Raw genomic sequence first — 13,338 nt, forward strand, 5'->3', positions numbered from 1 at the left:
ACCTGCCTCCATGTCTCGTGCTCTGCAGGACACCGTGTCGGTGCATCGCCCCGGCTTCTACGCGGAACGATTCCAGCGCTTCATGTGCAACACAGTGTTCAAGAAGATCCCCTGTAAGTGGCTTCTGCCAGCTGACCCCCAGTGGCTCCCTTACGCCAGCAGATGGGGGGCAGGATGCTTCTGTCCACAGGCCTCTCCCGCTCTGCCCACGTCCCGTGAGAGCTGCTGTTCGTCCTTATGTCAGTCTCTGTCTGTCCCAGTCGTTTCCGAGTTGCTGCTTTCCCCTGGCTCTCCCTACATATGTCATTGAGGTGAGGGGCGTTTCCGGGAAGTTGGCGGGATTGCAAACAATGTGTAGTTGTGGGTGTAGGGTCCGTGCCGCAGGCTGAGCTAGGCAGAGCAGACTTCTGTGGACAGGGATCGGCAAGGCTGTCACGTGTTGTGTGTTCCGTGTACATGTCCAGTGCCCCGGCGCTCAGACTAGGACCACATGGCTGGAGAAGCACCCATGGTTTCTGCTTAGCAGCTGCTCTCGGCCTCTTCGCTCAGCTGTCTTGGTTGGGAAGTGCCAGTGTTCTTCTTTCCAAACCTTCCTTGCTGCTGCCCCTCGTAAACTGCAGCCCCTCCTTCCCGTCTCCTCCCGCCAGGCCTCCCTCGGGGAGGCAGGGAGGACCTAGGCCTTCCACAGTCTTAAGACATGTGGGAAAGTCCTTCGGAGTCTTCTCAGAGTGATCTGTGAGCAAGTGTCAAGTACCATCTGAGTGCTGAGTGCTGAAGTCTGTGAGGGTATAGAGCAGAGAGGTCATCTGTGTCAGGCTCACATAAGGAGCAGGACTTCCAGACGAGAGACCCTCTCACCGGGTGGAGCAGGCCATTGAGGCTGCGTGTAGGGGTGGGGACGGGTGTGTGTCTCCGTGCCTCTGGGTTCTCTGCTGCTTCCAAACCGAAGGGAACTGAAGAGCGGCTTCTAGAGCCCATCTTTGTTGACATTAACCCTCCTTCCTGCTTTGCAGAAAAACAGCTTTGGGTTTGTGTTGGGGACGCTAGCAATCTGTATCTATGTCTTGGTGACGGTTTCCGAGGTGACTGCTAAGTAGGCTCTCTCTCTCCCTTTTGAAGTGAAGCCCTCTCCTTCCAAAAAGTTTCGGTCTGGCTCATCTTTCTCTCGGCGAGGAGCCCCCAGCGGCAACTCCTGCATTACTTACCAGCCATCGGTCTCTGGGGAACACAAGGCACAAGTGACAACAAAGGCGGAAGTGGAGCCAGGTCAGAGCCAGGGCTGGGATCCCCATGTCATTGGGCGCTCCCTCCCTTCCGAGTCCTTATCTGCCTAGAACCTCTGCTTCCCACGCCTGTCCAGGAAAAGCCAAGTTGCTACATATTTTTCACTATACTCCCCCTACCCCACTTTCTCTTCTTTTTTACTTATTGATTTTCTTCCCCTTTCTTTTTTCCAGGCGTCCACTTGGGTCGTCCTGATGTTTTACCTCAGACTCCACCTTTGGAGAAAATCAGTGAGGTCTCGCCTATTCCTGACCCCTATTTCTCACCTGTAGTGGGAGAAACTTTGCAAATGCTATCTACAAGGTTGGTTCCTTGGCCCTCTCTCCATATAATCTTCTCATCTCTCTCTTTAGGTCCTTGGGAACCTCTGTGACTCTGTTTTTTTCCCAGAGATTATTGTTTGTCTTTGGCTCTTCACTAGATTTTTTCAGGTTCACCTTCCTTAGACCTCATCTTTAGTGATTAGAAAAGTGTGTCAACATCTCTGCTTCCTCCAGAAAGCCTTTGTGCATAGACTTTACTGATATTCAGTCAATACTAACCCTTCACCTCCTGGTGAGTTAGGTGCGAGTTCCCAGCTTGGGGTTTAAGGCTGGACAGATGTCGTGGGCAGTGAAGACAATGAATGGTCAGTCTTTCAAAAGAATCCAGTGTCAAGATTGTGACTTAATTTTGTGACCTGGTGTGTTAATCTAATACATCATAATAAATGACCCCCACACTTAGTGGCTTAAAGCAATAAGCACACGCCATGGTTTTTGGGGTCAGGAGTCCAGGTGCAGCTCAGCTGGGTCATCTAGCTGAAATTCTCTCATAAGGTGGTGGTCAGGCTGTTTGCGAGGACTAGGGTCTCATCCGGAAGCTCAGCCGAGAGTCTTCATTTCTGAGCTCGCTTATGTGGTTTTTGGCAGGACTCAGTTCCTGGTGGGTTGCCGGCCTGAGAGCCCTCGCTCCGTGCTGGCTGTTGGCTGGGGCCTGCCTCAGTGTTTTGCCACATGGGCCTCTCCATAGGACAGCTCAGTCAGCTGGCTTCCCTCAGGGGACAAGCGGGAGAGCATGCACCTAAGCAGAAGCCAGGCTTTGTCACCTAATTGCAGAGTTGACATCTTACGACCTGTACTGCATTCTGTTCACTAAATCTAGCCCACACTCAAGAGGAAGGTTTTGTTTGTTTGTTTTTTTAGCTGAGCCATCCTGCTACCTGTTGGCAGCTCAGTGGCTGCTCAGCTCGGGCTGGACTCGAACCGCTGTTGCTCAGAGCTCAAACTCTTAAGCGAGCTCTTAACCAACTGAGCCACTCGGCCGGCCCAAGAGGAAGGTTTTGGTTACGCAGGGGTGTGAATACCAGGAAGCAGGGACCATTGGGGGCCACCTTAGATGTTGCCTAGCACAGTCCACCCTCTGGTCCCCAGTGATCCACGTCTTTTCATGTGCAGCATAACGTTCATTCCCTCCTGTGGCCTCCAAAGGTTTGATCCCATCACAGCATCAGCTCACAGTCCAGCATTTTGTCACTAAGTTAGCTCCAAGTTTGGGTGAGCCTCCCGTATTGTTCCTTGAGTGCCATCCCTCTCAGTCTGGACCTGTGAAACTAAAGAGACGAGCTGTCTTCTCACCACGCACCCAGCATACGGCGGTGTGCAGACGTCAGGAAACCACTGTGCATCCCCGGGGTACGAAATGGGGAGTAGGGAGGCACAGGGAATCACTGAGCCACAGCGACCCAGAACAGAGCGAGTGTCAGGGTTTGTTTGAGCAGGCCTCAGCATGGGGGTAGTGCTCCAGGGCTCTTGGCTCTCCCCTTCAGACTCGGTTTCGCCTCCTGCGTCTTCCTTTTTCGTGAAAGCTAGAATGTGTGTGCAGCTGAAGCTTTCTCAACCTCCTTACTGCCAGTAGAATTTGGGGGGTCCAGTGGTCTCTCTTCATTTTGCACCATTTCTGTTCCTTTCAGTCCAAGCTGGTAATGTTTCTGCTGATAGAATACCCTCAGAGATTCTGTGGGCCTCCTGTGAATCTCATTGGGATTTATTCCATTAGATCAGTGGTTCTCAACCTTCCTAATTTCGCGACCCCTTAATACAGTTCCTCATGTTGTGGTGACCCCCAACCATAAAATTATTTTTGTTGCTACTCTATAACTGTAACTTTGCTACTGTTATGAATCGTAATGTAAATATCTTTTTGTTTTCCGATGGTCTTAGGCGACCCCTGTGAAAGGGTTGTTTGGACCCACAGGTTGAGAACCGCTGCATTAGATAAAGCCACAAATACCTTCTCGATAAGCTTAGGCTTCCTGTAGAGACCCTGTTGTTGAGAGGATCTGTGAGACATACTCTTCATCTTTTTTAATATTTTGAAAGGCCTTTTTTTTTCTGACTGAATAGTACTCTTAAGCACCAACTTTGATTTTTTTCTGAGGCCTTAAAAAAATGTTTTACAGTCATACCCTTGGCTTCATCTTTAGACCACATTTTCCTGGCGTTGCCCTGGATTTTATCCATACTTACAAGCTGTTTCCTAATTTTAACATTGTTTGCTATGTGGCGAGGCCCAGAATTTTCAAAACCTTCAAATCCTGGCTTCTTTTTGTTTAATAGTCCTCGCCTTAATTTACGATTCTTCTCTCATATTTTACTAGAAGCATTAAAAAACCAGGTGGCACTCTCAGGACGTGCCTTGGAAATCTCCGTAGCAAGATCACCCAGTTTACTAGGCACATACTCTACTTTCCACACAACTGCAGGCAGTGTTGTTGTTAAATTCTGTTCCACTGCATCACAAGGATCCCTTGCTTCAATTTCTAATAAGGTTTTTTTTCTCACTTTCAGCTCTCACAGGCAACCCCCTGAAAGTCCAGAATTCTCCAATATATTCAGGGCACGTTTAAACTTTCCCTAAAGCTCCCCTCATGGTCCATTTCCCTCTTCCAAAGCCACTTCCACATTTTAGAGTTTTATTACAGTAGCACTTCATTTCCAGGTACAAAAATCTGAATTATCTGTTGTTGTGTGACAACTTACCCCAAACTTAGCAGCTAAAACAACAAATTTATCATCTAGTGTTTTATGCGGTGTAAGAATCTAGGTGTGGCTGGGCTCAAGGTCTCAGGGGGTGACAGCCAGAGCTGTGGTCTCACCTGCAGTCTCGCCGGGAGGGTCAGCTTCCAGGCACGTGAACGTGGTTGTTGGCAGGGCTCAAATCCTTGCGGGCTGTTGGACCCAGGGCTCAGTTCCCCGCTGGCTGGTGGCCAGTAGTACTCCCTCAGTTCCTTGTCACATGGTCCTCTCCATAGGGCGGCTCACAGCATGACAGCTGGCTTCCCTCGAGGCAAACAAGTGAGAGAGCATGTGCCCACGGGAAGCCGTAGTCAGTTTGTAACCTGATCTCAGAATTGACATCCTATCACCTGTACCACATCCCCCTCACTAGAAAGTCACTACATCCAGCCCTCACCCAAGAGGAGAGGATTACACAATGGTGCGGATATCAGGCAGCAGTGGTCGCTGGGTACCTCCTATAGCTTGCGATTGAAGACAGAAGAAGAGGGTATTAGGGTATAGTTTATGGTATTCAAGAAACTAAATAGTTAATTAAAACAATGTGCTTCTAAATCTAGCAGCTTCTTAGCCTCTTCTTGCTGAATCCAGAAATGATTCTGAAGTGAAATCTGGAGAAGCAGTTATGATACTTGCTTGAGAGGAGAGTCTTTTTTTTTATTTTTATCTTCTAATTCGTGTCTCTGCCTCCATTTTTTTTCTACTAGTTCATCCCTCTTGGAAAAGCTTGAAATTGAAGAATCAGAGTTCACCCATGTGAGTGTCTGGGATGTGAGGGAGGTGGGTGGCTTAAGGGTATAAAGAAGACGCCCTGATGGGCTGGAGCGAGGTGTTCATTGGCAAAGTTAGAGGGCTGGGTGCCTGCCAAGCCTTCCTTTTTTAAATTCTGTATTTGGTACCTTGTACTTGGAAGTTGAGGCTAAAACAGAAGAAAACCTCTTAACTCTGCCAGCCAGGATGAAATGAACTTGACTTCCTTTCGTACCTCCCTGTCTCCTACTCGTCATCCTTAACTTGATCCCCTTTCCCTTCTCAGTGAGCAGAAGACCTCAGAAGACCTGGAACAGGATTCGACGGCCTCTCTGATCCCAAGATGTCAGCCGTTGCCCCAGCAATGCTGAGTCTTCTTGGTCATCAAGCCAGGATGTAATGGAGGCCCGGGGAGCTGGCCCTCTCCTTCCTGAAGACAAGCAGCTTCTCCTTCCCCTCCCGCATGTGTGGGCCTTGGTGCCTCAGTCAGTCGAGGACAACAGCGTCCCCTCCCTCTGGAGATGGGGGGCACGAGTTTTCAGCAGGCCGGCCTTGGCGTCCACAGCGAATTGTTTTCAACCCCCATTCCTCCTGCTGGAAGGGGGGTGGCTGGACTTCGTGGTTTTCTTCCCCCTCATCTACTTTTCACCAGGAGCTGGACTCTTCGTTTCCTCAGGACAGACCGGCTGGCACATTATCCCCACTGTTGCTCACTCTCTGGAGAAGCCCGCCCCCTACCCCCGTCACCTTTGTAAAGATTTTTGGGGGAGTGAGGGTATTTAACCACCTTCCAACCTTCTTTTTTTTCTTAAAAAAGGAAAAGAAAAAATAGCTCACAGCACACAACTTTCAGCCAGGTTCAGACTAAAACCCCACGTGTCGGTGAGAAGTATAGACATGGCTCCCTCAGAGGAGCCCTGATGTTTGAGAAACGTGTGTGGCGATCACCCTGCCTGGAGCAGCTCCTTTTAACTCCTCCTCTCTCGATGAATTTCTTTAGGCTGAAGGAATGGAGAGAGTGGGGCATCGGCAATCTTCACCCCTTTTTTTAAAACTGGGGCAGTCATGGGGCTAGATCAGGGCCCTTCCAGGCAGGACCCTACTCACTGCCGGCCCACAACGATTCTTACTGTTTCGCCATTTGAAATGTATTCTGGTGGTTTTTCTAAATATGAAGACTTATCAAATGAATTTTCGATTCTTCTCCAAAGGAGAGTTCTTCCTTGCTCTTGCCAGCGGTGTTCTGCTGTTTGTGAAGCTCAGGTGGAGGGGGGACACCTATGTCTGTGGAACGGGCAGGCCGTACCTGCAGGGCCACAGACTCCTCGGAAACTCCTGGGAGCCAGCAGTTCTGCCTCGGCGTGGTTATCACAGCGCCACACGCCTGCTCTTCTCTTCGTGCAGAGAACTTGGAAGTGGGGACTGCACCCCTCTCCCCCATCTCCAAGGTGCAATTCTCCGTCTGATCCTCCTCTCTGTCGGGAGGAAGGGCCCTGGCTTCTCAGGCAGATTGTTGGATTCCCGTACTCCCCCCCCCCTTCGTCCCACCTTACCTTGATAGTAGGTTAGCCCGAACCCCAAGTAACTGTCTATATTAGACACCCCCAGCCAGTTTCTGGCTGCCTGTCTTTGCTGCCATGTTCTTTTTTACAAGAAGGAAAGAAACAATTCTTGATATTTTTTTTCATAATTTACTATTTATGATGTATTTAAGTGTTTTATTCAGGACACAGTTCTGTATGGGGTGGGAGGGGATATTCAAGGGAGGCTGGGTCTTAGGGGAGGACACGGGGAATCAGCATTTTTATGAAGTGTCACTATTTGCCTCTACTTTGTATTGTTCAGAAATGGCAAATGCAATATAAGTGATAAATGTCTGGTTTTAATGTATTAAACTTTAATCAGTTGTTTAGACCCTTTGTTTCTTCCTGGTTCTTCTTCATATGCCATCTGCTCTGCCCTCCTACCCACCACCCAGGCTGTTCGGTTGTCGTCGCCCTGAACAAACGCTGCATCCCTCCAGTCCCCTTGCTGCAGCTCCAGCCTAACTCTGGCTGAGAAAAACGGTTTCATTCCCTTCCAGCCACCCCCTTCATCTGAACTGAAACTCACAGGGAAAGCTGTGCATGACTAGGAAAGGAATTGCTGTAGGCCTGTTGCCTTGGTTGCAAGCCACTGCAACTGAGGGATTTGGGGCCCAGAGCTCCAGAGGAAAGGCGAGGAACTGGGGGGAAAGCAAGCTGGAGATGGCTGGCCCTCGGGCTCCCTGCCTTGCTGCCCTGGCCCTGGCCCTGGGGTCTCGGCCTTACAAGGGCAGGGAGACTGCTTCCCTCACCTGTTGTCCTCTTCTGTGAGGTTGCGGTTAGGCGCTTTTACTGTGATGGGAACTAGACAGAAGGGGGCGCTCATTGTAAGGCTGGTGGGTTGGGGAGTTTGGAGAGAAACAAGTAAAATATTGCTCCTTTCCATACCACTCTCGCCTTTCTTGTTAAGGTCATTCTACAAATATTCGTGCAGCAGCTAATGAGCAATGCACTGGGCAGTCGAAGTCAAAAGAAGTGATTGACCTTCAAGAGTTTACAGTGTCCAGAAGGAGCGCGTGCCACACACGTCCGCCAGAACGACGTGTTAGGTGTGATACAGTTAAGGGTTCAGCTCTCTGTAAGTGTTGCAGAACATAAAGGTGGAAGGACATTCAAGGTTGCTGCGGGCAGAAGTGTTGGGGAAAGTTGCACGTGAGCACGGCCTAGAGAGGGGTCGTTTTAGAGAACGAGGAGGGGTCCTCGGTGAGCACCACGGCGGGGGGAGACCTGCTTGCAGGTGTTGGAACAGGTACGGGGGAGGCAACACCGAAGACCCTGGCTGCTAGGCTTAGGGATTTTTATTTTATAAACTGTAGACACCTGGGAACCACAGAATGTTTTTGCCCTAAGGCGGTCGTGATCAAAACAATAATTCTGATCGAAGTGGATAGAAAAAGCCAACGGGTTAGACTATAATAAACTAGGTGTGTGGCAACGTGGGCCCAGGATGCTGGTGACCATCAACTGGAGGCGAAGGGAGAGAACTGAGATGTGTTAACAAGAAAACTTATGATAGGATGTCATTGGAGTGAAGGAGGAATTGGGGTTCTTAGAGTTTTCAGTTTGAGCCACAGCTGAGCCCTCCTTTAGGCTGGAGAAGGAGAAAGCTTTTTCCCTAATAGGAATTGAATCAGAACATGTTTTAGGCCTATATGGTCTTTCTGCTACCCTTGCCTTGTCATTCCCTCGTCAATATATTCATGCAACCGCTGAGTGCAGTGGCCGCCCTCTTATGGTCAGAGGGCGCCTCTAGTGGTGAGAAGCCGCTACTAGTTCTGTAGCTGTTCCCTGCAATCCGCTGGTGCAAGTAGGGCCTGTAAGTTAAAACTTACGTAACTAAAAGTTAGGGAAATCAAAACGATAGGATAATAAAGCTGGAAATCCTGATCTAGTGTTTTAAGCATGTCCATCTTAGCCATCCTGAAAGTTATTCACCAGAGTTGGCATCTCATTCATTCTTTAAGCTAGGATTTGCCAGTTAAAATACATTCCAGATTAAACAGTTTATTCTTTCGTTTTTCAAGGACACAAGAAGCTGGTAAATATCACCTGTAAAATTATTTTTTAAAAGCCCATTGTAAAGCATCTGCTTACTGCTTCTGAATTTTTTTTTTTTTTTTTACTTTTTATTATGGATATTTCTAAACCAAAAGTAGGGTAGTATGGTGAACCGCCATATACCCAATCACCCAGCTTCAATCGTAAATAAAGCCAGGCTGTCTCATTTATACTTTCTATCCCCCTCCTTTCTCTGTGTACCTCCAAAGAATTAAGTTAAAATAAATCCCAGACACCATATCCTTTCATCCATAAATACTTCAACATATAACTCAAGAGATAACATTGTAACACCGTAAAAAATGAATTCCTGAGCCTGCCGAGTGGCGCGTTGGTTAACAGCTGGCTTGGGACCCCAGAAGGCCCCGTTCGGATCCCACATATGAGGGCCAGTGACACTGCCCTCCACAGCTAAGATGCTGAACAACAGCTCAACCTGGAGCTGGGCTGCCGTGAGTCACTGGTGATGGCGTAGGCTGCAGCCCCTGTGGCAGTGGGTTGCCATGGGCTACCGTGTGTAGCCAGCAGCCAGCGTGAGCGGCCAGCAGCCGCAGTGAGGGGCCGTCCAGAAGCCGGCAGTGACTGATCTGCCTCGCCCGGGAAGAGCGTAATAATGGTGCCACCTTGGGCCAGTGAAGCAACGTCCTCCACAACTAGACAGAAGAACAAAAGGACAGCAACTTGTCTGTTGCCCTTCCCCCGATTCCCCAGCACTGTTCTCATCCCCGAATTCCCCAATAAAAATCTTCAAAAAAAAAAAATGAATTCCTTAGTAACAAATATACAGTAGTGGTCAAAGTTAGCTCCTTGTCTTACAAGTGAATTTTTACAAATACAGTCATGCACCACATGATGACTTTCCGTCAAGGATGAACTGCAGATCCAGCGGTGGTCCCATAAGATTGTAATGGAGCTGAAAAATTCCTATCGCCTAGTGACATCAGAGCCATCATAATGTCATAGTGCAATGCATTACTCACGTGTTTGTGGTGATACCAGTGTAAACAAACCTGCACTGCCAACTGTATAAAAGTACAGCACATACAATTATGTACTGTGCGTGATACTTGATACTGGTATGGTAATAAGCTACTGTGTTACTGGTTTATGTATTTATTGTACTATACTGTTTATTGTTATTTTAGAATGAACTCTTGTCTACTTATAAAATAAGTTTCCTATAAAACAGTATGCCATGTTATGTCATCAATATCCTCACATCTCATGTTGACTGTATCTCTTGATCCCGTCATTTTCTCCTGTGCCTGATTTCATCTCATGTTTTGGATGGTGACATGCTGTACAGGCTTGTAGCCCAGGAGCAGCAGGCTGTCCCATACAGCCTCAGTGTGCAGTAGGCGACACCATTTAAGGGTGTGTGCGTGCACGCTGTGATGTTCGCACGACGAAATCGCCTAACAATGCAATTCTCTGAACGTATCCCCATCACATGACGAGTGGGGTTTGTTTTGGTTTGGTTTTTTACCCCATTCTCTCTTGAACTCACTCCAAATTTTTGTCCCAAACACCCGACCAAAACATCTTTTATTAAGGTCGCTGATGCCCGCTGTGTTGCTAATTATATCGGTCCTCGTCTTATTTGACATGTCAGCAGCATCTGACAGCATGTCACTCCCTCCTCTTTGAAACATTTTCTTCACTTAGCTTCTGGGGCACTGTTTGCTCCCTGTTATCCTTACCACGCTGTGCTGTTCTCTCTCCATCCTCTTCCCTGGTTCCTCCTCTTCTCTCTAACCTCTAAATATTGAAGTAGTCCAGGGCTCACTCATAGAACCCCTTCTTTTAGTCTACATTCACTCTCGGCAATTTTTTAAAGTCCTTAGTGGCCTGAAGACCCTGTATAATTTGTCCACCTCCCCTGTACCTCATGATCTAAATGTCACCCCATTTCTTATCTGCAGCCCAGACCTCTTTTTCTGAACTGCAAACTCATATCCACCTGCTTACTTGACATCTCCATCCAGGCATCTAACAAGCATCTTACACCTAGCATGTCCAAAGCTGAATTTCTGGTACCTGCCCCTTCCAACCGATCTCCGGAAACCATGACTCCATTCTTCCAGTTCCTTGGAACCAACTCCGATGTCTTAACACTCCTTCCTCTTACATCCTCCATCAAATCCATTGGCAAATTCTATCAGTTTTGTGCCTTGTGATATACTCAAAATCCAACCACATGTCACCATTTTCACCTCCTGTTACCACCCTAGAATAAACTACCATCATATCGTGTTGATTTCTGAAGTAGTCTCCTACCTGGTCTATCTCCCTCTGTTCTTTTCCCCACAGTCTGTTCTCAGTGTAGCAGCCAGAGCGACCCTGTTGAAACATTAAGTCAGACCCTGTCAACCCTCTGTTGAAAACGTCCCAGCAGCTTCTTATCTCGCTCAGAGTCCTAAAAATGATCTATGAGGCTGTGCATGATCCAACCTCTTGACTCCCTTTGCCTCTCTGGCCTCATTTCTTCTCGCTCGCCCTCTCCCTCTACTCTAGCCTCTACTGGCCTTCTTGTTCCTAAAGTACACTCCTGCCTCAGGGCATTTGCACTTGCTCTTTCCCCCAGGTATCCCTTCAGGTCTGTGTTCAAATGTAAGCCTGCCTTAATATCCTATTTATATAAAAAAGAAACCACGCTCACCCTGGTTTATTTTTTCCACAGGGCTTACCATTACTTGACCATATATATATATATATATATATATATATATATATATATATGATTTACTTATTGGTCTATTATCTGCCTTCCCCCAGAGAATGTAAACTCCACAAGGGCAAGACTTTGTTTTGTTCCCTTGCAAGTGCCCAGAACAGTGCCTGACCCACAGGTAAATGAATGTTTTTTTGTCACTGCTTTTTTGTTTGTTTTTGTTTATTAGAGAGCTCTTGTTTTACTGAAATCTGATCTTATCAGATTTCATCTTTTGTGTGCATTGTTGCAACTCGCATAGCTCCTAATTGAAAAGCTTCTGACATAGTTCCAACAGGACGTCTTCTCTATTTGAAGAAAGAATTAGTTCTCCATTCTGTAGGTTGAATCAAATCAGTCTTATAGGACTTAATTTTCACTATCTCATTTCTTTTTTACGGCCATTACATTTTGTGTTCTTTGCAATATCTCCGTATACTTTTAAAAGTGTAACTAAAAACTGGTCACACTCTATTAAGTGACTGACTAAAGCTGACACAGTGACACCTCCCTGCGTAGATATCATGGATCATGTTTTCCCAGAACAGTGGTGACAGTATTCATTCAGCTCCTAGTCCCTTTGTTTGGGTTGAATGTTTATCTTCATTTACTTATACATTTAGCAACTAACTTATAATTATCCCTGATGTTCAACTTATCTATGGAGTTGCTTTATCCTGATTAACCTAGAGCATTTTTTTGTTGATGAATTTTATATTTTATGAAATACTCTTGATCTGATTTTAGCTATTTGTACTGATTTCTGCATTGGTAATATAGCTACACACGCTTTCGTTTATTACTACTATATTGCCTGATATATTGTTTTTTCCTCTCTATTTTTATCTTTTGTCTCTTAGTTTGGCATAGCTCTAGTTACATTGGGTAGCTGTTTGGTTTTTTTAATATTCAAATATTAAAAATATTCTTGTCTTGTTTTAAAAATATTTTGGGGCCGGCCGAGTGGTGCCTTGGCTGAGTTGGCTTGGGATGCCAGCTCTGAGCAGCAGGGCCCCAGTTCAGATCCCACATGACAGCCAGTGATGCTGCGCCCTCTATAGCTAAGATGGTGAACAACAGCTTGACCTGGAGCTGGGCTGCCGAGCGTCGCCTGCGATGGCATAGGCTGCAGCCCCTGCTACAGTGGGCTGCTATGAGCTACAGTGAGCAGCTGGCCAATGGAAAGCGAGCAACTGCCTCACCTGGGAAAAGCGCAATAACACCAACATGGGCCAGTGAAGCGACGTCCTCCACAACTAGACTGAAGAACAAAAGGACAGCAACTTGTCGATTCCCCAATGATGTTCCCCTCCCCCAATTCCCCAATAAAATCTTTAAAAATATATATATTTTGGTTGTTTCAAAAATATTTTGGTTATGTTTGAACTTGGCACTATTTTTCTGTGCTTTATTTTTTCCCCCCTTGCCTATCTATAGTTATATTAATGTTTTTCCCCCCTCTAGTGATATGGACATCTTATTTCTTATACAATCTCTGATGGTTACCAATAACTTTTGAACATATCCGTTGACTTGACCAACATCTAGGTAATATCTACAATATTCCTTTCCCCTGTCTCCAAGTTTGGTGTTCTGTAGCCATACTTGGTCCTTCCCTCCTCTCCCTCTTCCAGTTTTACATGTGTGTGTAGTGGAAGGTAATCCAAAGCATTTTTAAGTGTTATTCTCTTTTAACAAATCAAAATGGCTTACTAGTTTTGTCTCCCACTCTTTGGGAGATTAGTTAAAACCATTGCTTTGTCAAACCTTTTCTGGGCTCCTACCATATTTCAGCCCAGATAATGGGCTCAGGGAGCACAGCGATGGACACCTTTCCTGCCCTAATTAAATGGGAGAGATAGATACACAAGTAAATGCAATTCAGAGAACTAAGGGC

The 13,338-nt window shown here is 46.9% G+C and overlaps 1 protein-coding gene across 2 annotated transcripts in view; it reads left to right on the forward strand.

The window, feature by feature from the left end:
- PIP5K1A (phosphatidylinositol-4-phosphate 5-kinase type 1 alpha) overlaps window positions 1-7,005 on the forward strand; it is a 46,424-nt gene extending 39,419 nt beyond the window's left edge. Inside the window, exons 11-15 of one of the 2 annotated variants that reach the window (XM_019625307.1) lie at window positions 29-113; window positions 1,120-1,266; window positions 1,458-1,587; window positions 5,048-5,096; window positions 5,377-7,005. In XM_019625307.1, coding sequence (XP_019480852.1) covers window positions 29-113; window positions 1,120-1,266; window positions 1,458-1,587; window positions 5,048-5,096; window positions 5,377-5,379 — 414 coding nt within the window. In that variant the 3' untranslated portion in view covers window positions 5,380-7,005. The remainder of the gene's footprint in view (window positions 1-28; window positions 114-1,119; window positions 1,267-1,457; window positions 1,588-5,047; window positions 5,097-5,376) is intronic. The other variant, XM_019625308.1, reaches the window with a different exon arrangement.
- The last annotated feature ends 6,333 nt before the right edge of the window (window positions 7,006-13,338 follow it).

This window comes from Hipposideros armiger, unplaced genomic scaffold, assembly GCF_001890085.2.
Source record: "Hipposideros armiger isolate ML-2016 unplaced genomic scaffold, ASM189008v1 scaffold_621, whole genome shotgun sequence".
NCBI lineage: Eukaryota > Metazoa > Chordata > Mammalia > Chiroptera > Hipposideridae > Hipposideros > Hipposideros armiger.